Here is a 26,057-nt window from a genome sequence, read left to right as displayed (position 1 = left end):
AGGAATTTTCCGATTAAAATCATTGTAGAATGCGATATTTTCAAAATGCTCGATCCTTCTTGAAATAAGAAAGCTTTTAAGGTTCAAAGCTTTCTCATGAAATGCATTTTATTCATTGTCAGTTGTCTCCCTTTCCGATAAATAGTAAATATAAAATCATCGATAGTTGAGAGACTGTGCACAGTCTTATTCATTAATGCCTGGACCTCAGGTTTACTAGGATTCACATTTTCATAATTTTTATTCTCATCTATACATCGATAAGTTTCAGGTATTTGACGCAGCTTCTATAGAAGTCTGTGGTAGTATACAAGGTGTACCAGAAACACCGGATATCCTTTTAATCACAGATTCTTTAGAACACTTCAAGACAAAAATTCTAATACAAAAATGTCGAGGCTATAATATTTTTTAAATAATAAGCGATTATATTTCACAAATGATAGGCCTGAGATTTCCCGCGCTCAGGCACGGCGACATGACAGGTGACAAAAGGGTTTTCTATGAATGTCTCGCTTTTTATTTAATTCAAGTAGAAATTTGCAATATGTTGTAACTTTAAAGTGTTGCAGCTGTCAACGTGGTCGATCAATATCAGTTATCACAAAGGTTGTTACTATGCTAAAAAGGGCGACATTCATAGGAACACTTTTATCACTTGTCATGTCGCCGTGCTTGAGCGCGCGAAATCTCAGGCCTATCATTTGTGAAATATAATCGTTTATTATTTAAAAACTATTATAGCCTCGACATTTTTGTACGTTAAAATTTGTACACATACAACCTGACACTCAGTGATTTATATAGATGAGAAAAGCGATGATAAAAGTGCAGGTCCAGGCATTAATGAATAAGACTACATTCGATAGAAATGAAAGGCCATTTCGTATCGACGGTAAAAACGTCGAGGTACAAATTTATAACTTCGCAAAAAGATAATCGTGGCGCGATGTTTTTAAAGAAACATTTTTTAAGTCTCAAAAACTTCACTTTCCAAGTTTTACCCCGAGCGATGCTTTTGCCCCAAGTTGCGACCATTTCCAAGTCGACTGTGACAAAATTGACAAAAGTCCTCGACTTTGAAATCACGTCCAGAGCGAAGACAAAATTATTTTCAACTTTGCTTTTCAAAGTTTCGAGTCTCCTAACGTTTCTTTTGCCGTCGATTTGAAATCGCTCTTCAATTTGGCTAAGCGGTATATATTCAAGATATCGGTTATTTAAATTCAGCGACGAAATTTCGACTATTTATTTTCGTAACGGCACGATTATGCACGCGCATACGTTATCTCCGATCAATAATCGCTACTCGGCGTACTTTGGGAAACAATAACGAGCCGGCGAACACGAGGCTTCGGGAATCTCCCCCAATTTCTCGCAATTCTACGAGATCTGAAATTTTCCGCATTCCCAAGCTTTCCGAATCGCGCGTCCGCTGGCCGTTCCGAAATCCCACGATTTACTGGTCAACGATTTTCGACGGGGCGCAGGGATGAAATTACGCGCCGCGCAAACAAGCGTTTTATCCCGCAGACTCCACGTCTTGATCTTGGCGAGGGGGGGGGGGTAGAAGAGGAGGCGGGAAAGGGCGCGGGGGGGGGGGGCAGGGAAAGGGAAGCGGTCTAAATGAATTTCCCCGGAAACGCGTTGAATCGATTAAACACGACGCGGGCGGTCGGCTGATTGAAATATCGAGTAAAAGCCGGCGGCCGACTGCCGCACCTGAGGCCGCTGCCGCGCGTTGCGGAGAGCACACTCGTTACAAAGAAGAATCGTTACGAGGAAGTGTTAAACTATCGCTTAATAGCCGCGGGGTTTTGAGCGCGCTTCCGGCCGCCGTTTACATAACGGCCGTATTTACGTACAGCGCGGTCCGATAAAAACAAAAATGTCGGGGGGGGGGGGCTGGGGGCTTGAGGGCGGGCGCACGTTCTACCGGGGTACTTTTACGACAAGCGCGGATTAATAATGCGGGGCCGCGGCATGGGGAAATTTCAACTTTTAGTGCTTCGCTCTTTAAGCACTCCGGCTCGCGGCGGCGGCGTTTTACGCCGCTGAAATAAGGATTGATGACGGCGGCGGGCCCGATGATATTAACCCCCGCGTCTTCCGATGTTTTCGAGGGAGAGTACGAGGGGGGGAGGAGAACTTTACGAGACCGAGGCCTCGTAAATATCCAAAAAGTTCAGCCTTTGATTGTTAGGCAGACGCAATAATTTGTTAATGTCTTATCGTTTGTCACGTACGATCGCCGCTCGAGTATTTGATGAGAACTAAGTGAAGACAGAACTTCATCTTCGATCATTCGAAGGGTAGTGGACAATAATGCCTTAATCTCTCCGCGAAAATTGCCACACCCGATTACCCGAAGAATTCCTACGAACAATTAAAATTCCCAAAATTGTCTCCATTAGAATTGTTAAACCGCGATTGTCAACTGGTTGAATATCCCCCCCGTCTTTGCGTTTCATGAAAAAAAAGGGGGGAGCGCGCAATATTCGCAGGAGCGGCCAGGCGAATCCCTCTCTCGCCTTTTCGACGTAAAAATCCAGAGGAAACGGAATGTTATCACTTTTCTTTCTTTATCATCATTTCACGGCGCCTATCTTCGCATTCGCGTTTCGAGCCGCCTCTCGCGGCATTTCCGGTTGCGAGCGGGAAGCGGGAAGAAAAGCGAGAAAGAGAGAGGATCGCGACGGGTGGCGGGATGACGGGGCGGGGGGAGGGTAGGGGGTAAAGGGGGGGGACCGCGGAGAGCGATATTGATTTTGCAGCAACAAACCGGCGGCGGCCGCACATTTCATAGCCTACCAGACGTAGCCAGACGCACGTTCGACGTGGCTACCGGCGGGCTTACCCGTTAAAAAGCTCGCGGGCCGCGGCAGCAGCCTCGGCGAGAGACTTGATAAGCCACGCCCTACGACCGCCGACCTTATCACCTCCAAGGTTAGGCTTTATCGAAGTTTACAGGTCGGCGAATACGCGCCGGAGTCTGCCGAACGATTGCGAGTCGGCATTTACATCGCCTCTCCCGCGCAGGATCGTGTCTCTTCTCTCTTTCTCTTTCTCTCTCTCTCTTTTGGTTATTAAAAAAAGGAATATATGTTATCAAAGAGGAAGTCGAAAGTCGCGAGATCTTCATCGCCCTTTATCTCCGGCGTGTATGAGTCTTGTTTGTACAAGACAGGCAGGCGTTTACATATAATCGCCACAGCGTTGACAATTTCGCCAGCCCATAAGTAATTTTGCAATTTAATAAAACTCGTGTCGAATTAGAGGAAATGCAATTTAGCAATTTGAAATGCGACACGCAAATTTTCTAGTTTTACAAGTATTTATGGAAAATTCTTCGTCACTTTTACGTACAGGGATATTCCTGCGGGATAAACATTCACGGGAAAAGTTTCTCAAATTTATTCTTGAGAAGGATGTAATATATGAGCATGTAAATATAAGCGCACGAATTGTTCATATTTTATTACATTTGCCTTGTCAAGGTGTACGAATGATCTTAGAGTATAACTTGGTCGACGTTTGCGGTGAATCTTGTATGCAATCTCGTCACATCGTGGCGAAGCTGTGTACATACACGTATGACAGTTTCGCCACGACATTTATTATTTTTCGTTTTTTCTCAGTTTAAAATCACTCGTTACACATATTAATTTATTCCAGGCGTCCGATTTACGAATACGAGAACTAGTACGGATTACAAAAATTTGGAAAATTTATTAAATGGGTATTTCTAAAGAGTATAAAAAATCTGCAAACATTAGACTAGACGAGATTGAGCACGTCCATTTTATTTTTCTCATTGTTGGAGAAATGATGGTTTCGGAATTTTTCGAATGCAGCAGGCAGGTTAAACTGTGCAAGTTTGGAAAAGTCACTAAATGGATATGGAAAAACACGATAAAAGAACCGTAAACATTAGAACGGGCGAAATTGATCACGTCTCTATTTTATCTCTCGTAGAAAAGTGGTTTCGGAAGGGTTTCAAAATTTTCCGAATGCGCCAGGGTAAACTGTGCGAGGCATTTGGAAAAGTTGCTAAATAGATATTAAAAAAAAATGATAAGAAACATTAGACTGGGCGAAATTGAGCACGTCTATTTTAGCTTCGATAGAGAAACGGCGGTTTCGGATTTTTACGAATCATTTTCGACAAGAGGACGAGCGGGAGGAGGAGTGAGAGGGAGACTCCCGGCGCGAGCCCTCTCGCGAAATGAAAGTTGACTCCGACTCTTTCGACCGGTCTCGCGCTTTTGGATCGCGGGACGGGGGGGCTTTTTCGACCGCATCGTCGGACGCCGCGACGTGACGTTGTAAAATGCACGCCGGGCTTTATTAACGAACGCACGCGCACGCGTGACGCGCGTGCATCTCGCGCGGTGATACGCGCCATTGTCTCCCTGATACGCGCGATGTAATACAAATCGCGGGGCATAATGGAAGAATAGCGGCGGAGAAGTCGATGCCGACCGCTTTATCGCTTTATTATAAACGCCCAGACAAAGGGGATTTATATACGAAGACCGTCCTGTCACCGGCGGGAATTTCCATCCAAATGACGCGGCGCCATGTCAGCGCGACGTTTCATAATTTTTTTTTTCATACTGTAAAATGTTCTCCAAAGAGATATTTTTTTTCCATATACGTTTATCTTCGAAGTGCACATTTCAGCCAGTGAAAAATTTTCCACGCAACAGCGCTAGTGGGTGTTTTTTTTAACATCCCCTTCGCTCGCCTCCTCTCTCTCTCTCTCTCTCTCTCTCTCTCTTGCGAAATGTAATTTCGGTTGATGTGAAGTCTGAAGAGAGCTAATTAATAATGATTTCACGAGCTTCCATATCCGTTTCGTCACGAGTCTCCCGACTTCTCGGCTGAATCGGACTTAATAGAAGCGACTTCTCGGATGAATGAAATATTACCGCGCCGACAATCGATGTCATCAAAGTTGTCGCGGATGTCGACAAGAGGGGGATGATTACAGCCGATCAGAGGAAATCGCGTGATCAAAGGCCGGCTCGCAAGCGGGACACGTTCCCTCCGTCAACAGAGACGCCTGGTTCACTCCGGCCAAGTCCTTGTCGATATCCTTGCGTGGACAACGTGATGACACAACACACCGTCTTCGTCCGCACATCGGCAATCGATCGCCGGCCACCTCTCATCGCATTAGAGCCGTCGATAACGACGCGTTTGTTTCAACACAAAGATGTCGGTTAACAAGCGACGGATACGACACGCGAAATTTTCCAATTCGCCCCGCGGCGTAATTCGAGCGCAATTAATCGCGCGTCGCTTTTAAGTCTAAAAAGCGACGTCCACATCGGGAAATTATCAGGCTCTCTTAAATCGATTATCAGCTAAAAAGCACTTAGCGGCGGCCATTTCCACGCTAATAGACAGATACGCTTCGGCGCCGGCGAAGTGGGAGGGAAAAAAAGGAGCTAATTATCAACAACTCATTTTGCCCCGGCAACTTTTCATAATAATATGAGGATAAATAAAAAGTCGCGAGGGTCGCAATGAGTTCCGAATATATTGCTGATAAGAGAAGACTGTTCCTCGAAATATGTCTATGTCTAATTGCTGAAAATTAATATCTTCGAAATGTAATTGCCCGTGTATCGAGATACCTGCATAAATCCTAAGTTTATGCAAAGCAGCATAATCGCAAATTTATACGGGGAGGAACAAAATTTCTCCCCGAGTGAAAACTCGCAATTTTACGAATTCCAAGCTCAAAATATTTTATCATCCTCGGATTCGCGCGGCGACCCTTCCGCGCATCTCGGCGCTAATAAATCTTCGCTCGCGTGATGAGCCCGGCGGACTCCATTAAAATAAAACTACCGGGTGGTGTGCGAGAAAGAGAGAGAGAGAGAGAGAGAGAGCGAGAGAGAGAGGGAATCACGGGTTCACTCGGCCGCGATGCGATGAGTCGTAAACGCGCGCGGCGAACCGGAAGCGTTGGGCTGGCGCCAAGAATCGAAGCTGCGCGCGTGTCTCGACAGATTTGTTGATGCTTCCTGATGTTGCCGACAAAAGGATCGGGGCAGGAAGGGGGGGGGGAGCCCGAAAAATGGAGGATCGACGAGGTCCTCGTCGATTTATTTCCCGTCAATACGCCGCTCCGTTGTTTATCATCCTCCTCGAGGATGCAGCCCGCGCAGGCTCCACCGGATGTGGCGATCTATTCTCCGGCCGCGGGTAGGATGCGAAATGACGGCAAGAACATGAGGAATAGTTGCAATAAATAAATAAATAAGCAGGCAGAGCGAGGTATGTTCTCGCAAAATGCAAGACTGCTGTATATGCAAGACAAATGTGTCGGCGATGCGATTACCGTGGAGAACATTTGAGATCACTTTTTTCTCTTCTTTCATCTCGTTCTTTTCTAGTTTGCGTTGATACCTTGCAAATTATTCTTCTTCCATACCATTGACAATTGCATTACTTTCTGGACCAGGAAATAACTGGCCGTTTAGAAATGGTCGTGTTTCTAACGTGTGTCAAGTTAGCCCCGCACTTTTCGAATTCTGTATTTTACAAAATTGTGTGTTACGTTTGTGCAAACCGCAACTCCGTAACTCAAAGCGTACACAGAAAGAGAAACGTGTCAGATCAACTCTTATATGTATACTCAAATTAACGCGTTCATTGTTTTATATATACGTAACAATCTACAATCTTCTAAGAAGCATTTAATAATCTTATATTGCAACAATATTACAGTCTTATTTAAGTACTGTAATTGTCACTTCAAGAATACACATAATTATTTTGACAATAAAATCATTTTAATTCTCGTAATCTTAGATAAAAAAAATGTTATTTTCTATCTTAAATAATAAGCATATATGTTTCTTGATTGAATTATATAAAATTGCTTCATTCAAGTAAGTTTGTCTCCCTTTAACGCAATATAATCTCATTTCAAGATTTTCACGTTGACACTGGACATATTTTCAAAAGAAGAATATCCTTTTCTTTCTGTGCACCCGAAAAAAAAAAAAAAATTTTATAGCCCCGCACTTTCCAAATTTTGTACCTTTATTAATTTTGCTGTATTGTGCTATGTTTGTGCTGACTTGTGTTTCTAAATGAATAAGCGAGCAAGCAGAGAATAGATACTAATAAACCTTCCTAATCAGACACAAATGAAGACGGAGGAACAGCTCGGGCTTACCGAGGGAAGATGGAATGACATTTTGCGGGGCATGGAACCCTGCTCTGTCGTGCGATAAAAACGGTGGCACGCGTGTGTAGCTTTTTTAATTTCCCCGCGTCTTTATCTAATCCATCAAAAATGAATCAATGTCGGATTAACTGAACCGGAGACGCCGCCGGAAGTATAGACGTAATCCCTTTTTATTCCTGTCCTCAATCACACCGTATCAAGCTATCCGCCCTCCCGCGCACCCTCTGCGACTGCCCCCTTTCCGTAATTTGCCGACTCGGCAATCTTTCTCTGATCACGGTATAGTTTGAATTTACTGCCTGATCCGGCAGACGCCGACTTTTACGGCGCAAGTAAAAGCGTGTCGCAATGCTCGACGTCCCCCGACGAGCTCCCGAGTTCTATTTTCGATATTTCTACATTTTTTATATGCGTCGTAAAACTTGAAAAAAATTCTTTGACGGACTCGAGGGCTGCAGCTTTCTCGTCGAAAAAATTTCGCCCGAACGTAATTGCGAAAATATCGGCCGTGGGAAATGAATGGTTTGCCGCAAGAAAACTTGCGAATAACGAGCGTTACTTTTTCGGGGTAGTTTCGAGTGGCTCTCACCGCTCGTGAGTTTTAATTTGAAACTTGCCAAGTCTCGCAAATTCGAAAAACATCAGATTTGGAAACTTATACGCCACTGTAGCCTCACTTAAGTAAAAATTATTTTATAAGTGTGAAAAATGAAACAGGTAAACGATAAAATAATGAGTAATGAATTTTCTGAACTTTCAAGACGATGCTTGAAATCGTCATTAATATTTGAGAAAAGCTCCACGACATTTTACTCTTAAACTTCTCATCACGTATTAATTTACGAAAAAGTTCTGGCATTTAAAAATAAGCAATCGACGATTAATGAGGTGCGCCTACATTTTCCGATCGAGATTTCAGCAAAAGTCATTCGGCGCATCAACGCTTCGCGAAACATATAAGGTCGTTGCCTGGAAACGTTCTGGGGAAAGCGTATCAGGGCGGAAATGTTGAAAAAGGGGTGCGCGGTAGCCAATTTTTGTGAGTGCATCTTGAAATAATCATAGCTTCGGTAAGTGGAGTTCCTAGTATCTACCATATTCCACGCGTACAGGCAAATTCAAAAGAAAGCCTGTTTCGTCGCACAAAGGTCGAGATATTCCGTGGCTATTCATTATACCGCTTTGTACCGTCAAAACTTTTTTAATATAACACTTGGTAAAGAGAACCGCGATTTTTGTGGACATTGTCGATAGAGTTACGTTGCCGTGCAATAGCATTCTGCCGTACCTATATTAGATTTACCGCGATACCGCACGTTACGTCGATTTTTCTATCGCGTTAAAGTAAAATATAAATAAACGCTATGTGAGTTCACATATTAAATTAAAAATTATTGGGCTATCTTCACCCTACTCCGACCTAAGAATTGATTTGGCTTTCTCGTTTCCTATTTAAAATATAAATAATTAATAAATTCACGAGACCCTGATGTGAAATCACAGATTCGAGAGGACAAGAGCCAAGACAAGATGTTAAATGTCTAAATCATTTATTGCGAAAAATAAAAATTATTTTAGACATTTAACACCCTGTCTTGGCTCTTATTCCTTTATCCCTCAAAATATTAATGTTCTGTAACAATTTTGCAAATAATAAAAATGTAATAATAAATACGCGACGAATGGAGCATTGGATGATCGAACGGAAAGCGCGGCCGCGATCGGAAACGTCGGTAACGCAGTTAAATCAGTTTCCCTTTAAATTTCAACTCGTGGAACTTGGGCGTGAATTTCCGGTGTTCGAGCCGGCGATTCCTTTATCGTGCGGCTTTTTCATCAGAATTACAAACAATCGCCTCGAGAATGCTTTTTAATCCCGGCCAATAAAGCAATCGGGCTCGTTCCCACAGCGACGTCTTCCAACCCGGCTGAAGAAGCTCTCACCCTCTCTTTCATTCCTCTCGCCAGAGTTCGACCCTCTTTTATGCTCTCTCCGTCCATTTCTTTTTCCTCATCTTTCCTCTCCTCTCCCTCTTACTCTCTCTCTCTCTCTCTCTCTCTTCCTCTTCTTTTCTCTTACCCTCCCGAGACCGCCGATAGCGATGCTCGACTCTCTCGTCGCTTTTTAAAACAATCGGCGCTCGTAAACAACGTCATTCCCAGCCTTTTGTTTCCGCCGCCATCTTGCAACGAGCTGCAGTTAACATGCTGGTTGTTGCTACACGGACAATTATTTTTATTGCTCGCGTCCGACGTGTTTCCGGCGGCGACGGCGGTTTTAGACATTCATTCATCCTGAGGCAACGGTATAATCCGCAATGTTTGTTGCACCTCTATTCGGCTTTCAGCAATAAATGTTTATTTCAGTCTAAGTTTTGTTTTAAAAACTTAACTATTTTATCATATGAGTAATTGTAATGTATTTTTTAATATTACTTATCGTTACATTGTGCCCGCGTCGCATAAAAGTAAGAATTCAAATTTATTTAATTTTAAATAAACTTTTATTGCTAAACAAGAACGGTTGCGCCTTGTGAATTTTAATATAAATATAAAATCTATAAAGTGTATATAATTGAAGAAATAAGTTGCAGATATATGTGTTTATCCGGCGGTTTCTCTCAAATATTAATTAAATAGTATAAAAATATAAAAACAAAAATAAATATTGAGGAATCTATGAAGTTTTTAAAGAAAAATGTATTAAATATAAAAGAATATGTTATAAACGTATACACATATCAATTTACGTTTGCGGTCTCAAGAACTTCTGTTAGTATTTTCTCTTTGCAGTGACTTAATTAATCTCGGTTCGGTTTCATTATTTTCTTTTACACTTGAAGTCACCACTGATTTTCTACCGTTTCTTGCTCACATACGGCCATATGTAATCATCGAGAAATTGTTACTGCCTTCGCTATTGTTGCTACTTTTAAGCGACGAGAGATCCGCCGGCGGTCATTCCGCGCGAAAGCATTAAAGCCTTTGAAAGAGTAGACGAAAGCTCTTAGCAAGTCGGAGTCGGTTAGCGGCGAGCGCTAAATGGAGCTCGACGATTTAAGAGCGGCATGCAATCAGGTGAAACGCGATTATTTGTCGCAATATTACGACATTTCAGCGTTAGCTTTGGCAAAAATGTCGGAAGGAAACAGAAAAATTGCATAATATATGAGTCTAAATTTAATTTAAATCTATATAATCGCAGACGAAACTTTAATAGAATTTATATGCAGTGTGTGTCATTTAAATTCATTTCTTAATATTGTGGAGAAAAGTCCCCTATTATGAGATAGGATTACCGTGTTTTCAACATCCGATTTCACTGATCTTTTTCGCGACGATAACACGCACGATTTGACAATGAATTTTCCCCTAAACTGATTTCACTCTAAGAGCAGTAAATTAACGATGGAGCCAGCAGAAATCCCGCTGTCTCATATTAGAAGTCTATCTCATAATAGGGGACTCTTCTCTATCTATAAAATATGTAGATATTATTTTTTTCTATGATAGACATATAATAAAAAAATAGCACTGAATTAAATACATTAACAGGCTGAAATAACTTCCTTCATCTTAGCCTAATCAAATGGTAATTCTCAGCTCACACGTCGCTGTTCTTACTCGCCGACAAACACGATCCCGCGATCATCCCTTAAGGGGGCTTGTTCCCGGCGCCGGAACGCCGCTCGCCTTTTAATTTCGCCGCGGCGTTCTCGAAATCTCGTCGCGATTCCGGCGAGGGACCCCCGAGGATTAATGGTGGGCTGGCCGGGGAGGGCAGGAGTGTTCAACAGCGACGATTAAGCGTCGTCGCATAAGAATGCATCCCGAGCGCATAATAATCCCGGGCGATGCCTCATCGCGGCAATAAATGTCTCGCCGAGCGACGCCCGGCGTCATCGCCGCCGAAGGGAAAAGGTGGATAAATTGAAATTATCTCCCGTGCGTCCCCTCGTGCGGAAGGGGGGCTCGAGCCCGCAACTAAACCTGCCATCCCTCCGTCGCCGGTGTTAAGTCGCCGTAAATAACGAGTGACGGCTGCGAGAGAAAAGCCGGACTTGACTTGTTACGTCCATCGGCTGGACAATTTTGCGGAATCGCGTAATCTCCCAGATAGCATTGCGCGTCTCAAAGACAACGCCGTGCTTAAAGATGTCTCTTAGACACGCGTGCTACCTGGGCTAGTTCGTTCAACCAGTACAGCTATACAGCGAATTTATCTACGACGGTCGGTCTTCGAGGCGAGAGGAAACGCGTCAATTATCGAAACGCGTCGCGGCGGCCGGGGTTACCGCAAACTTTATCATTTATCGTTATTTTCATATGCGAACCGAGGTCCAACGTGAACGGCGGTTTCTTGCGCGAGTTTGCACGCGGCTTTCATTAGCGTGAGTTGCCAGCCGGAAGGCAGAAGCGCGGTTAAAGTTGGGAAGCTGATTGGAGTACCTCGGCGGTTTACCGCTCTTCCCTAACCTTCCCTCCCCCTCCCCGCGCCTCTCGCCACTTCCTCTCTTTTCTCCTATTCTCCTCGATCGTTTTCCAACTTTTCGAAAAGTGGCCGCCCTCATTAAGCACCAAAACAAACAATCCCGTTGGAATTCAACGATCTTGTTTATTCCCACGAAAGTTACCCGCCATATTTCGCCGAAAGAAACTATTGTTCGATTAGCGCTTCCAAGTTCTTTTTCTATCTTCTCGCCCATCGTCTGACAACTTTTCGGACAACGTTCGAGGAGTCTCCTCGCCGCTCGGGAATTCGACTGGGCGACACACAATTTCTCCCGCGGAGAAGCAGGGGCCTCGTTCGATTTCGTTATTTCGTAATTCACACTTTTCGAACGCTACGGCCCATTTCATTCCCAACAAATTGGGAAATAAATTTCATAACTCTATTTTAAAGCAATTTAATTTGACGGACGTAAGGCTGAAAGGGTTAATCAGCGGGGAAAATTAACGGGCGGTTTTTTTTTGGCAATAAAAAGATCCGGACGAAGTTGGCGAGCTCGAAGGAGCCCCCATCGATTTTACAATCTACCCCCCTCGCGCAGACTATTATCCCCCTTTCTCTCTCTCCTCTCTCCTGATAACCCGACGTCCTCCGTCGGGCGGGCGAGGGGGAGGTGATCCTTTTCTTTTTCTTAATGTAGGTACGTCGCTGATTCGCAGTTAATGAAGCGAGAATGAACGCCGACGGGAGAGAAAGGCGCGTTTTGCAGAAATGGGGGAACGCGCGTCCAGGAATTTTTTTCACGACTGCCGCCCAGATAGGAAATTTTTTTTCGCAGCTCGCGCAAGCGAGAATCCCGCGCGTAAATGGCCCGGCCAGGTTGAAATTATGTACCGAGAAGCATGCCCGCGCCGCACTTTTACCGCTGCTGCAGTTGCGATTCTTTCCCACGTTGGTCTACCTAGGGGGTCGCTATCGAGCGCGGAATATTAGACGGTTCATTTCCGTGGTGCAATAATGATAATTTAGATAAAAAATCTCATTAAAGCGGACGCGAAATGTGAATTAATCGTTAAATCGATGAGTAGCTGTTAATTACTTAGCAAAGATCCGGGGGAATAATATCGAAAACAGATATATGAGATATTTCATCTGCCGTTACTCGAAATTAAAAATCATACTTTACTCAAAGCCGATTACGCCAATGCGGACCGTCGCTTGCTATTCATTTATGTGGAAGATGCGACGTGTGTTTCAGAACTTGTTTAATTTTTAAGGAAAGAGCTGGTAATTAATCATTCAAGACACGCGCTTTTTATAATAATCAATTTAACGACAGTCCTCGCGCGCGAGTCGATTTTGTATAATCGCAACGTTTTTGTATTAGATATTAAACATACGTATATGATTGAACGCGCATTAATAGAGCAAAGTCGCCTATTATGAGACAAGTTTCCAATATGAGATAGCGGGATTTTTGTTAAATTAACAAGCATCAGCTGTTGGTTCCACCATGAATTTATTGCTCTTGAAGTGAAACCTGTTTAGCGGAAAATTCATTGTTAGATCGTGCACTCGTCGCGGAAAAAGATTTGTGATTGAATTTGGACATTGAAAACCTGTTGTCTTACATTAGAAGCCCGTCTCATAATAGGGGACTTTTCTCTATTTAGCGAACACAAAATATGATAAACAATAATTGTACTAATATGAGATCTACGTGTCTTGAGGAAAAAGTTTATACATAATGAATGTATGTTTTTTTATAAGATTAAATTCTAAATTTGATCTTCTCCTTGTTTCACAACTTATGACGTATATTTGATGCCGTGAATATCACTTTTTTAATGAGCAACAACCTCCAAGCCATCGATGGAGGGTTTCTATTAAAATTAATTGTTGTTAGTAAAATGAATTCCGATGCCCCTTTCTTATCGATTCGTCTACTTAAATTTCTGCTCTTTGTTACAGACTTTTCGTTACCGCCGCCTTGTAGTTACGTGAGGTACAGCAGCCTGGAGGACGTGAGGCCGAAGGAGTTGGGCTTCCCTCAATTAGAATTCACGCCCACGGTCGTTTCAAAAATACGGTAAGGCCGCACCGCTTGCCCCGTTCGCTCCTATAATCACGCCATTGTTAACTCGCTATTAAAAGGGAAGCGAACGCGCCCTGCGAATTGTCAGGAGCGGCTTCTTAAAGGGCCCGAATTTAATTATGCCGGGTCGGTAACCCTCTTTCCTCCCCCCCTTCCCCCTCCGGAACGGGGTGCCGCCCGCGCAGCAAGCGAATCTTCTAATTAGCGATGCGGTAGCTGCCTTTTGCACGCACAGGGAAAATTTGCGTCGCAAACACGGTAGGGTGGGGTCCGGCGTAAAGGGCGAACTCGTTTCAGCGCGACGCAGGCGGCGCCGGCGTCCTGTTTTGCTTACAACGCAAACTAATTACGCTCGGTAATCGAACGCGCGATCGAATCAGTCAATCAGGAAACTCCGCGTCTGAAATCCGCGATGTCGAGACAGAGCGATGGCGCGCGGAAACGCAAAACAAAATTGACTTATTAATTATATGGCAGGAGTCTGTTCTCTGCGAGGAGAAGAAACAAGGCGAGAGACGGGGTGGTGAAGAAGAAGAGAATATTTTCAAATTTTGGAAAACTTGAAAAATATCTATCTTTGTCTAATTTAAAGGGAAAACAAAGACGTACATGTGATTGAACTATTAGTTATCTTACCAAGAGGTTGGGACAACCGGCCCTTAATGAAAAAGAAGTCGATATCTAGACCGTGCGTGCTAATTCGAACGAAAAATCTTTCTGAAAAATTAGGAGTAATTTAAAACCAGAGAATTATTACTATCGATTAATCAGACTCCCCGATCACTTCTTTTTCATTAAGGGCCGGTTGTTCCAACCTCTTGGTAAGGTAACTAACAGTTGAGTCATATATACGTCTTTGTTTTTCCTTTAAATTAGACAAGGATAAACTTATAATTTAATTATTAGTTAGCTTACCAAGAGGTCCAGGTTCAAATCCTGGCTGAGGTAATAGTTTTCGCAATAAATTTCTTTAATTAGAATTTGTTAGTTGTGTCGATTATTAATTTCCTACATTCACCAATTATCTTTTTCTCATATCCGAAAGCACGCGGGCGAAGTTAAATTAACATCTTGGGAGGCGCCTCGTGACTATCGTCGAGTCTTACACGGAGAGAATTTTCTTTTCAAATTTACCCTGAAAATCATGGGGCAACATGGTATTTTGTAGAACTTTATAAAAGTTTTTCTGAAAGTTTTTTAAAACTCTCATAAAGTTCTACAAAATACCATGTTGTTCCACGATTTTAAGGGCAAATTTGAAAAGAAATTTAAAAAGTATACATTTTATTAGTAAAATGTATGGTAAAATTTCAAAAACTCTCATAAACTTCTTCAAAATGCCATGCCGTCTCACGACTACATGATTTTCAGGGTAAATTTTAAGAGAAAATTCTTTCCGCGCACAATTGGTAAAAACAGCGCTGCTGTTAGCAAAAGTTCATTGATAAAACATCTACTTTTACACCCGCTGCAACGCGTGTGTGGCGCGAGTACACGCGCGCCCACGTTACGCATTTTAATTAGACCGACGACATGCGAAGTGATGGTCAGTGTTCGATATCAATTAACGACTAATTATAGAGCGGTACTTGCGACCGGAGGAACAAACGACGTATTCTCGCGTCAGGGATGCCCTTTAGCGTGGAGACGAACTGACAAATGTCTTACGCGCACGTGTTGCGCGAGCGGTGTTTATCATGTTATTAAAAAATCTTTCATATTATTATTTTTATTACATCACGCGTCGTCATTACGTCATAACCTTTCCGACAGAATCTCCACGAACCGCCGGTATGATTCGCAAATATTTGCCGTTGCAAGTATCGATTTTGAAATACTGATTACACGGCGAAGGAAGGGCCAGTCGGGCGGGAACAAGGTGGGGAATAAAGAAACGGAACGATGGGTAAAATTGATTCGTGGTCAAACAGTCGGTGGGCGCAGCGAGCTAGAAAAGTTCTATTGACTCGGTCAAATAACTCGCCGGCCCGACATTATTTAAACAGGGGATGGTTTATCCGTGCCGGCCGCGCAAGGATGCACATTTAATTGAAGGGCCCGGGCAGTCGCGCTACTTCGGTGGCGAATTTTGGAGACTCCCGGGGTATCCCGAGGATCCGGCGAAATCCTCGGGATCCTCGGGACACCTACGGATTCTCAAAGATTAGCTATAACTCACAGAGATTCCGGGATGTCCTCCGAGACCTCTGCAGATACGTAGATACGACGTTCACGTTCGAATGCGCGCGTAGCCAAGAGTCGAAATTAACTTGCTCGTCAGATCGAACGTCAGTCGGCGCTTTTTTGCTTTTAAAGAACGCGACGCCCCCGCGCTTTGATATCTGGTAAACAAGGTTTAAAGTGCACGCTGGAGCTCGCGCAAGAATCGATCTCGAGCGCTTGCTCAATCCTTTCTTCTTTAAGAGAGCGCGAATTTAGTCGCGAAACATATGCTCGCACCGTCGCGTTTTATATTCGGTCGAGGATTCTTCGAGGCGCATGAACAAGATTTACATACGTAAAGATATAAGTTTTAAAGGATCCAGATTATTTAGATTATGAAGATTGCATGGATGAATTGATTGGTATTGACCGAAATAACGAAATCCGTGTAATTATACGAATAACAGCCGGTGTACTTGGTAATCTACAATTTACATTTAACGCGAGAAGAATCAATAATACTTTGGATCAAGTGGCTCCCAGCGATGCGCGGACTAAGAGGTGCCCAATTGTGTCGCTCTATTTTTCTTATTACCAGCTTGACAGAGCATCAATTCAGATTAGACTCAATTTACGTTGGGTCGCGGTTTAATAAGCCTACCAATTTCGCTCCGGAAACGACGTTTCAGATCCGAGGTAAGGCCGCAAAACACGAAGACACCCTAGTCGATCGTCTCGATATTCCGCCGCCGTAGCGACGAGTATTACAGAGGAGAGGCGCGGCAGTATCCGATGCAGTATCGCACACTCATGCACTATTCGTCCTGATACAAAGGAACGTGTCCTGTATGATGTGCCAAGGCACCGACTCCTCTCTCTCTCTCTCTCTCTTTCCCCCTCTCTATGTGTGTGTGTGAGTCTCTGTCTCTTTTCTCTCTCACCCCTGGCCGTCTCCCTCTGATTCTGGCTTTCTCTTTCGCTCCTACGCGTCCTTCCTTCGCTCCGTGCAGAGCAACAATAATTTAGTTATTGGGACCGCCGATAACGTTGCGGCCGGGACGGCCACTGATGTGGCTTGATTAATGAAAATTCTCCTTACTCGGCAACGACACGTCCTCCGTGTGTATGTACGAGCATTCGCCCGGCCGATGTTTACGCGGCCACCCCCGGACGCCGCGGGCAGAATTAACCGGCGCGATGCGGCGTAATTGAAGCACCATCGGGGGAAATGGTATCCCCCGGCCTCATAGAGGATAATTATCGTGGAGAGAGGGAAAAGGTCCCATAGAGCATCTTGGTTTACTCTGATATTTCCGTAGATAATTTTTACGGGACACTCGAATCGTGTCGAATTTACATTAATATTAACGTTTTACTGTTACTTGAGCCTAGCACTGAGCTATTTAGCTTTAAGAAGATAGCGGATAGTCGAGAAGCTGAACGATTACAAGCTAATGTTCAAATATTGTACGATCGTTGAAAACTCGCAGGTGTAACGTACATGTGCGACGAAACAATAAAGTCAAATCAGTAAAATGTATGGATGGATTATAAACGATTAGAATAAAACTGGTGCGCATCATTAGAATAAATAGAAAATATACTTCTTATGTTTCTTTTAATTTTGTGATACGAGCGTAATAACAGATTTCTTCACTTCTGTTTCCTTGCAGCAATTTCTTTGCGTGATCTTAGAAGATTATACATTCTTCAGTATTGAACTATTTATTGAATCTAATCGGTTCTAATCCATTCATTTTTAAGCAATAGATCTATGAAAACTTATGCTTCTTTGCACAATTTCACGTTCTTAAATTCCAATGTGCATTTCAGATCTAATGGATCTGGTGAATCCAATGTGATTTTTTAATAGATCTATCACGTCAATTTAAAAGAAAAGGTTATTACTCACCGATACGATGCGCAACAGCGGAGTTGTAGTTCACGTCGCAAACTGCGTTGAACTGTAAAATACAAATATATAATTGTTATAGAATAATTATTTAAAATTGAAATTATTGCATTAAATATTTTACACTTTCTTTAAATAGTTACTTGAAAACTTGAAATAATTATACAGGACTCGAAAAGTCTTCCTTTTAAATATAAGTTTATAAAATTTCAATGTTTTCGTTTTCGCAATTCTAGTTGACTCGTTTAAATAAAACAGGGAGCAGATGCTCAATTTTGCAAATAGTAAATATAGAGGGGAGTCCTCTGTTATGAGATAAAATTCATAATACGAGATAGCAGGTTTCCAACGTTCAAATTCAATCGCAAATATTTTTTCGCAACGATTACACGATTCAACAATCAATTTTCTACCAAACAGATTTCATTCCAAAGGCGATAAATGCATGATGGAACCAACGGATGTTGCCGATTAATTTAGCCGAAACCCCCGCTATCTCACATTAGGAGCTGATCTCATAATAGGGGATTTTGCTCTAATAATGTATAAAATATAAAGCATTTACCTCACGGTTGCTCCGCCGTTGCCCGATGCCTCCCCCAGGCCACCTCCTCCTCTCAGTCTTCCTTGTTGCACTGGCACAATATTCACTCGCGAAAATGATTAATTACGATCGCGCGAAATTTTGCGTGGCACTCCCGTACGCGACGTGAAATACCGCGAAACGCATGAAATATTATTAACATGTGTCGCGTGACTTGTCGCGCAAATCATTCGAATCGGCAACTCGCGTGTCATCTTGCGTTTGTTTATTTGAAAGCAGCAATGATAAAAGAATAAATCACTTTTAAATTGGTGATATAAAACGCGACGCGAACACCGAAATCCAAGTAGTTCGTAACAAAACTTGTGATATTTCACAATTCGTACGGTCAATCTAATCTTCACGCGAAGTGAATAACGTTAGCGAAACATCCACTGCGACGAATAATCGTTGTTAATTGTAACAGGTAAACCGAGATAATTTTCGATCACAGTCCGAAATATAACGCGATGACGCACAATAAGCGGCTTCCTGTACTCCTTTGTTCGACGAACACCAAATTTCTCTCTCTTTTTCCGAAAAGAAAAAATAGATTCCACTGAAACTGACAGATAATCCAAAGCGCGATGCGTGAACGAGATGTAATCACGACAAAGTGTCACGATTTACTTTTATATTTTACACGAGCTAGGTCCGGTTTCGCCAACGTTGTTTGACTTTAAGCTTGCAAATTAGCTTAATTCGTTCTTTGTCTCTTTTCAACTGTTACTTTGGAAAGAGACAAACGTGAATTAAACTAAGTTAAACAGCCTTGTGAAATATCTACGTTGATAAAAAGCCGTCGCCCCGCGTGCAAATCGTTTCTCAATACGTGTCTCGTTGTATTGTGGAATCTTAATAATTACTCGACGAACGTTACTCGTTATTGATAAACGTGTACAAATAAAATAATGTTTCATGCTTACGGTAATCGCGATTGCGTCTCGGAAACTGATGACGCGAAAGTAATACGACGCGCGGAGCGACTCTCGGCGCGGCCGACCGGCTCGAGGTTCGGCGAGCGAGTGAGAACGTAGCGACCTTCAAGTATACAATAGCTAGGCGTAACGACGCACGATACCGCGCGGCAAGTAAACAACCGCGAACGTTGGAAGTTCGTTGCTCCGTCTACGTAATTTGAAATAAATACACGAGGAAAATTCCATGCCTAAGATCTCAAATTACTTTGTTCTGTAAGCCTGATCGCAGAAAACGATTCGTAAACGCTTAAGGCCCGGTTTCATCAAACGCCGCTTAACTTTAATTTGTGCTTGTCTCTTTCTCTCTTAAAGTAACAGTTGGAAAAAGACAAAGAACGAATTAAGTTAAGCTTAAAGTTAAACAACGTTGGTGAAACCGGACCTAAGACTGTGTTAGTCGTAAACGTAAGGCAGAGAAAAACGTAAGTCGTGTACAATAGCCTTTCACAACTTATGTTTTTCTCTGCCGTGCCTTTCGTTTGCGACTAAAGCTGGTATTAAATTTGTCGTACGACAAAATTTTAAGCGTGTTGATTGACTGCAAGATAGTAAAATTTTCGAGAATCTAAAAGTTTGTCTTGAAATTTGTCGTACGGCAGATGTGATATTAGGCTAAGGCTGCGGTCAAGCTGTCGCTTCAAATGCTTCGAAGTATTCTTCTTTTCCTTTCTTTCAGTAAAGGTAGAAAGAAAAGAGAAACACTTCGAAGCATTTGCATCAGCCTAACTACACATTTTACTTATCATTCCGCGGACCCATTAGTATCGAGATAACGATTGACTCCGTTCAATCGAGAAAATGTTTTGAAGCGAAAATCATTGTTACTTAAATCAAATGGAAACGAGACCGCCAAATTATTACTTAGGTTCGAGCAAGATGAAGACAGTCCAATTATTTTAAAGTTAATATGTGAATTCATCTAACGTTTTTCCACCCTGTTGATTGTTACTTAAATTCTAATTACTGGGAGATTTTGCCTCAATTTAGTTAACGTGCACAAATGTATATTACTTAATTGCAAATCTTAATTTATTATGAGCGAATTATCTAATTCTTCACTTTAATAATAATATAAATTGGTTGGCGTTAAATATTTCATTTATGAAAAGTACAAGACAATAGCATTGCGCACCCTATTTAATTTCATATTTATTCGCGATCTTCGTTGTACGTTATGATTTTCTTCATGCAAAGAAGACGCAACATAAGAAGACAATTAAAGGGGGATTGTTATCTTCAATTTACCGTGGAGCTTTACTGTTATCTTCGACTTACTGAGAAATATTTTATTCTGTGACACATACTCGCTATCTTTTAAAGAAGATCCGATTGAGCGGCTTACACGCTCATCTGATCTTTCTCCTAGTAAATTTGTTCTTTAGAGATATTTGAAAAGTAAAATTTATGCTACGCCGGATTCCATACAAGATCTACGTCAAAAGATAGTGGACGAGTGCTGTAGAATTTCACCGGAAATGTTTCGAAATATCCGCTGTTGAAGAAAGTGCTTATTATTTTATGACTAGTAAAAGACATTTTAAACATTCACTGGCATAATTTTTTCTACGAAGTACGGATCTTCAGTTTTTACTATCCAAGACTTTCAAATGCAACTTTTCGAGAACATCCGCTCAAATTGCAAAAAAAAAAACATGTAAAGAGAACCTCTGTGTCATTTAACTCCTAGTTAATTCAGAGTTTTGAAAGAATAGCCATCTTAATTAAAAGACTGAAACGGTTGAGCTTATTGCAATTATATATTCCTGTTAAAAGCAGACTTAATATATTTCGTACAAATTAGTTACAGCAAAAACAGGGTGGAGAATTTTCGTTGGTTTATTCTGTACCTAGAGATGAATTCATTTTAATCACAAAGCGAAGAAAGAGTGGCATTCTACAGATATCTTCTCACATTTTTAGTACGTTTTAAGAAAGGGCTCGGAAAAGAATTCCGATGTCTTCAATAAACCAGAGAATCCCGCGGGTCTCCCGTCGGTTTTCAGGTAGCCTCGCAGATTTTCAAAAATGCTCTGAAAAACTCAGGTATCCTAAGGAATTTGTGAAAAAAGAAGGTCTAAGAGGCTTATGAAGAATTCAAATAATTTTCGATCCCGAAGAGAAGACCCCCAAGAAACGTTCGGATCCTCTCGGTTTTCTCGGGCGTTCCGGAGCAGCTGAGGATTTCTGTATTCTCGGAGTGAATCCCGCGGGAAATATTGCCGGGCGTCTCCGGAGATTTTTATAGAGCGGACGACGAGCGGAATGCCGAACGACTATCTCGCGGAAAATAATCGCGCGGTCTCGCCCGGCGCGGGTTCGCCGAGCGAGCCAAGTAAACGTCCTGGGGGTCGCCGGGTCGTGGCGATTCCGCCGTCGGGGCCGCCGGGCGTTTTAAACGACAATTCGCATTAGTGCGGGCTGCGGAGCGACTGATTGCCGCGGACTTCTCATCCGCTCTTTGATAGTTCCGCGCGCCAAGTTTCGGCCGCGAAGCTCCGTCAAAGCCACCGGAACTCCGCGTAAACTCATCCATTCCGGCCGCAAAACTTCCCCGGGAACTGTCGCTGTCGTCGTGCCAAATCGTCGTGCCGGGGAACTGCGTCGCGGACGCGGAACGCCGAGGGCCGGGGATCGACAGGCCGACTGCCTGGAGATTAGCTTAAAAGTTTAGCTCTAAGCCTGTGCGGGGCGGCGATAATGATCATAAATCCATGAGGATTATGCGCATCCTTGTCTCCAAACGAAGTTAAATGGCGAACGTCTTGCAAGCTCTGTTTTGAGTTAGTCAACTCTTCGGGAGGAAGGGGGAGTCTTTCAAGTTTTGTAAATCAATTTCATAAATTGACTCCGTAAGCTATATCGATCTATAAATTGTAATAAATAATTTTGCACAAATTAACGTAGAAACGCACCGCACATTTTTGTACCATTATACGTTGCATTACAAAAGATCTCTCCTCGGACTTTTGCTCTCTGCAATGACGTTCTCTCTGTTTAACAAGGATGAAAAATAAGAAGAAATAGAAATTTCAGCTGAGACACTGCTCTCGGAGTTATATGCATCTTTGTCTCCAAATAAAACTAAATAGCAATCATATTACAAGTTTTGCTTCGAATTAATGATCCGAGAGGAAAGAAGAATTATAAAACTTTTATTTTATTTTCTAAAATAACAAATTTTATGAATTATAATAATTTTATAAGCTAGAAATCATTTTGCACAAATTAATGTAATAATAGAAATAAATCACACATTTTTGTATTACTGTCACAAAGAATTGGGACTTTTCTTCAAATTTTCTCGGACGCAATGGCATACCCTTTGTTTAATAACGGCAACAATAAAAAAAAAGAAGGGATAGAAATTCCAGCTGAGTACCGTTCCCGGAAACGTGTAATTCTAATTCCTCAAGTAGCAATTCATTCCATCCCCGAAGGAACGATAAAGAGCGAGGGTCGGACGAAGGCCAGACATTTAAATTAAGTGGTTTCCTTCGAAATTAGATCAGGGAAAATGTTCACAGCGCGTGTTTTCCGTCGCCATGACTTGACCAGAATATTTCATCTGGATCGATGATTAAAATCCACGATCGAATAATAAGAGATTATAATAGGACTGGGTAATCTTGAAAGAAAAAAGGAAATTGAAAGAAAAGAGATTTTTAACAAGAATTGGAATAACTTTTGTGTATGTACGTGTGTAAAATTTATTTTAGACGAATATCTATAATGATATTTTCATGAAATTACGAATTTGCTCGCCAAAAATTCTTGTTTTAGACTCACTCCCCGTGTTTATCACTCAAAAGTATATTCTTGCCTTGCGTATGAAATTCCGCGATAAAGCTTTTCGCAAGGATCAATCTTGTCTGTGAGAATAAAAAGGAAACTAAATCCTCGCAACCACAGAGCAGCATTCTTTACTGAATAATTTAAGCTTCCGGCAGTTGAAATGCTCATAAGTCGCAACGAAGAGGTAATTTCAAGTTAGCTAGTGTTTTGATTTTTGGACCTACGGATTTTATGTGTGAATCGCGCGAGATATCTGTCTTGCCGGTTAACCGAGAATCGATAGCAAATCGCGAGGATTCGGCGATCACGCGATGATATCGATCGCTAATTATTCACGACCGCGTATCAAGAAAGAATGATACGATATGCGGAGCGGCGCAGGCCGCTAACCGATCCGTTCGACTGTCGCCGCGTGAATGCTTAGGCACAATGAGAATTGTTTTCGACCGAAGTGTTTACGGCGCTCGGCGTTCGACGCCTGAAATTCCAAAAATTTCCGCGATTGATAAACCTCAATAATCGACGAAATTTAAAACACCTTGAATCACTTAAGTAAGTTAACAAAACTTACGACTTATAAGAAATAAAAGAGAAAAGAATGAAATCCGCGCGTGATAAAGTATGCGATTTGTATATGAATAACTTAAAAAAATTTTAATTTTTCTTACTTTTCTGATTTGTATTAAAAAAATATAAAAATAACTAATTCTATAATTTTTTTTTCAATTCTCTGATCTAGTTTTGTTCTTTATTGGCTGATATTTGCGAGATTTCTCCAATAGTAAGGATGATGCGCTTGATAGGTATCGGCGAGCTCGTAACTCGAATTTATTTGCAAAGTATGAGAGAGATCGTCAATATTTGTTATTAGCAATTATACGTCGATTTCAAGGAAATATTCCACTCACCGTGCCTTCAAGCAGTTTACAATGTATATCGCGTTATTACATGTAGAAGCCTGTGTACCATCGATGAAGTTGGAATACTCGGAGATCCTCACATTTTTCGACATAATTAAATTTATGCTTTCATAATTTTTATATCTCTTACAAGTACTGTACAGGAATTCTCCGTGCAGCGATACACGAGTTTCTGAGAAATACTTCAGCGGCATCTCTCTTCTCATACGGTATTTTAATAATTACATAACGTCTTCATTTATTCTCAAAAGTAATTAACTTTTCTAACTCTGGATACGTCAGGTGAAGTACGTACGGCTTCGAAATTGCTGAGCTTTCGTAAATTGTTAGATTCCACTTCAATCTTATACGCAGCGTTTCAATCGATTGTTAATCGGTTTACGATTAAACGTGCGCGCTTTCCATAACGCGCGAGATAATTTTAGTCATCAAGACGCAAATCGACGCCCTTGTTTCGCTCACGCTACATTTATTCGCTATTAGTGATACATGATTTAGCCTGGTCTATCCCTGACCCTTTCCGGTCTACGAATTCTCTCGCCGTTCCTTCCGCGCTATCGTTCATAACTCGTGACGATATATCGTTGTCATGCATTGATGTTCCACTTCAAATAACATTAGGAGATATGAAGGTAAACTGAAGTAAAATGAAATAAATTGAACAATTCGTTATTTGTGGAATACATTTAGACTGGAAACCGGTACAAGTACACGAACGAATTTATGGTACAACTTTTGACAACTTCTTCCAAATTGACTCGAAATTTCTCTCTCAAGAGCTCCATTATTTGGGCCATAAGTCTCTTTTACAGGACAACTGAATTTGATTCTGCTAAAATATTGATATTACAAGTTCGAGAGTTCAGTTTCTTAGAGTGACTGACGATAAAAAGTTCAACTCGGTTTCGAGCTCGAGTTCGAGATCGATTACCGGCATGTTCTTACCGAAAACCGAAAGAAGCGCCCTGCGAGGGCGCAGTTAAAGGCGCCTCCGTTGACGCGGGACGCTCGCACGTACATCGGAATTGCAAATGCTATCAGCGGGATAAAAATTGGCTGTCATCTGACGTGAAACGAAAAGAGGAAAAAGAGTGGCAGTTCGTCGTCTGGAAAAAGGCGTAGGGGCAGATGAAGGGGAGGGAAAATGGGTAAGCGAGGTAGGAAGGGGGAGGGGGGGGGAGGAGGGTAGAGCGCCCGGTTGAAATTAATTTCCACGGCGCTCTCTCAAATATTTCACATTTCGAAAAAGACACGTCTCGCACCGTCGGATACGAAAATCGATCACTGGCGATTATTCCCCGATCGAAGGAGCCCGAACGGAAATAACACAACGGAAACGCGCCGGGACGCGCGCAATGACAATTTACTAAACGGATAAATGCGTAACAGACTACCCGGGATGGTATTAAAAATTCCCGTTTATGGATTCGTGGCGCGTCGGATTTTTTTTTAAATAATAATTTTTCTTTCAAACGCACACGACACTCTTGCGTGACAGGCTGTGAAACCTGTTAAATATTTAAATTAATCCTTTTACCCACACGCGTCCGGTGCGGTCGCCGGTCTTTTTCGAAAGCCCGCAATAAATAACTCGACAGCCCCAGTTTCCGTTGCAAAACTAATTTCGCGCCGGCGGGGGACTCAGGTGGACTGCAACAAACCGCGCGCAACTCTCGGCTTGAATAATTTCGGTTTCATAAAAAAGGACACGGTACTTCGGAATTAAAGCCGAATCAAACGGACGTGCAAATTATCTGTTCCTCTTGTGTTTGATATACCGAACCAGCCCTCTGCACGTTTCACAATTGACGACGGGCGATCACACGTATTTCCTGTGAAATTTTTGGAGTTTTTCCTTAGCAAAACATTCATTTCTTTTTATAGATTTTTAAATTGTAACATTTTATACTACAAAGGTGTCGAGCTAAAGCTCTGTTAAAGTAAAATAAAAACTA

The 26,057-nt window shown here is 42.2% G+C and overlaps 1 protein-coding gene across 1 annotated transcript in view; it reads left to right on the top strand.

Annotated features, from left to right (window-relative positions):
* LOC105566016 overlaps positions 1–26,057 on the top strand; it is a 131,403-nt gene that overhangs the window by 40,098 nt on the left and 65,248 nt on the right. The window contains exon 3 of the mRNA XM_012019688.1: positions 13,629–13,746. Coding sequence (XP_011875078.1) covers positions 13,629–13,746 — 118 coding nt within the window. The remainder of the gene's footprint in view (positions 1–13,628; positions 13,747–26,057) is intronic.

The sequence above is a fragment of the Vollenhovia emeryi genome, unplaced genomic scaffold (assembly GCF_000949405.1).
Source record: "Vollenhovia emeryi isolate VEMERY1.0 unplaced genomic scaffold, V.emery_V1.0 DF939147.1, whole genome shotgun sequence".
NCBI lineage: Eukaryota > Metazoa > Arthropoda > Insecta > Hymenoptera > Formicidae > Vollenhovia > Vollenhovia emeryi.
The sequence above is the reverse complement of the archived record's forward strand: the minus strand, read 5'-3'. Positions and strand labels throughout refer to the sequence as shown.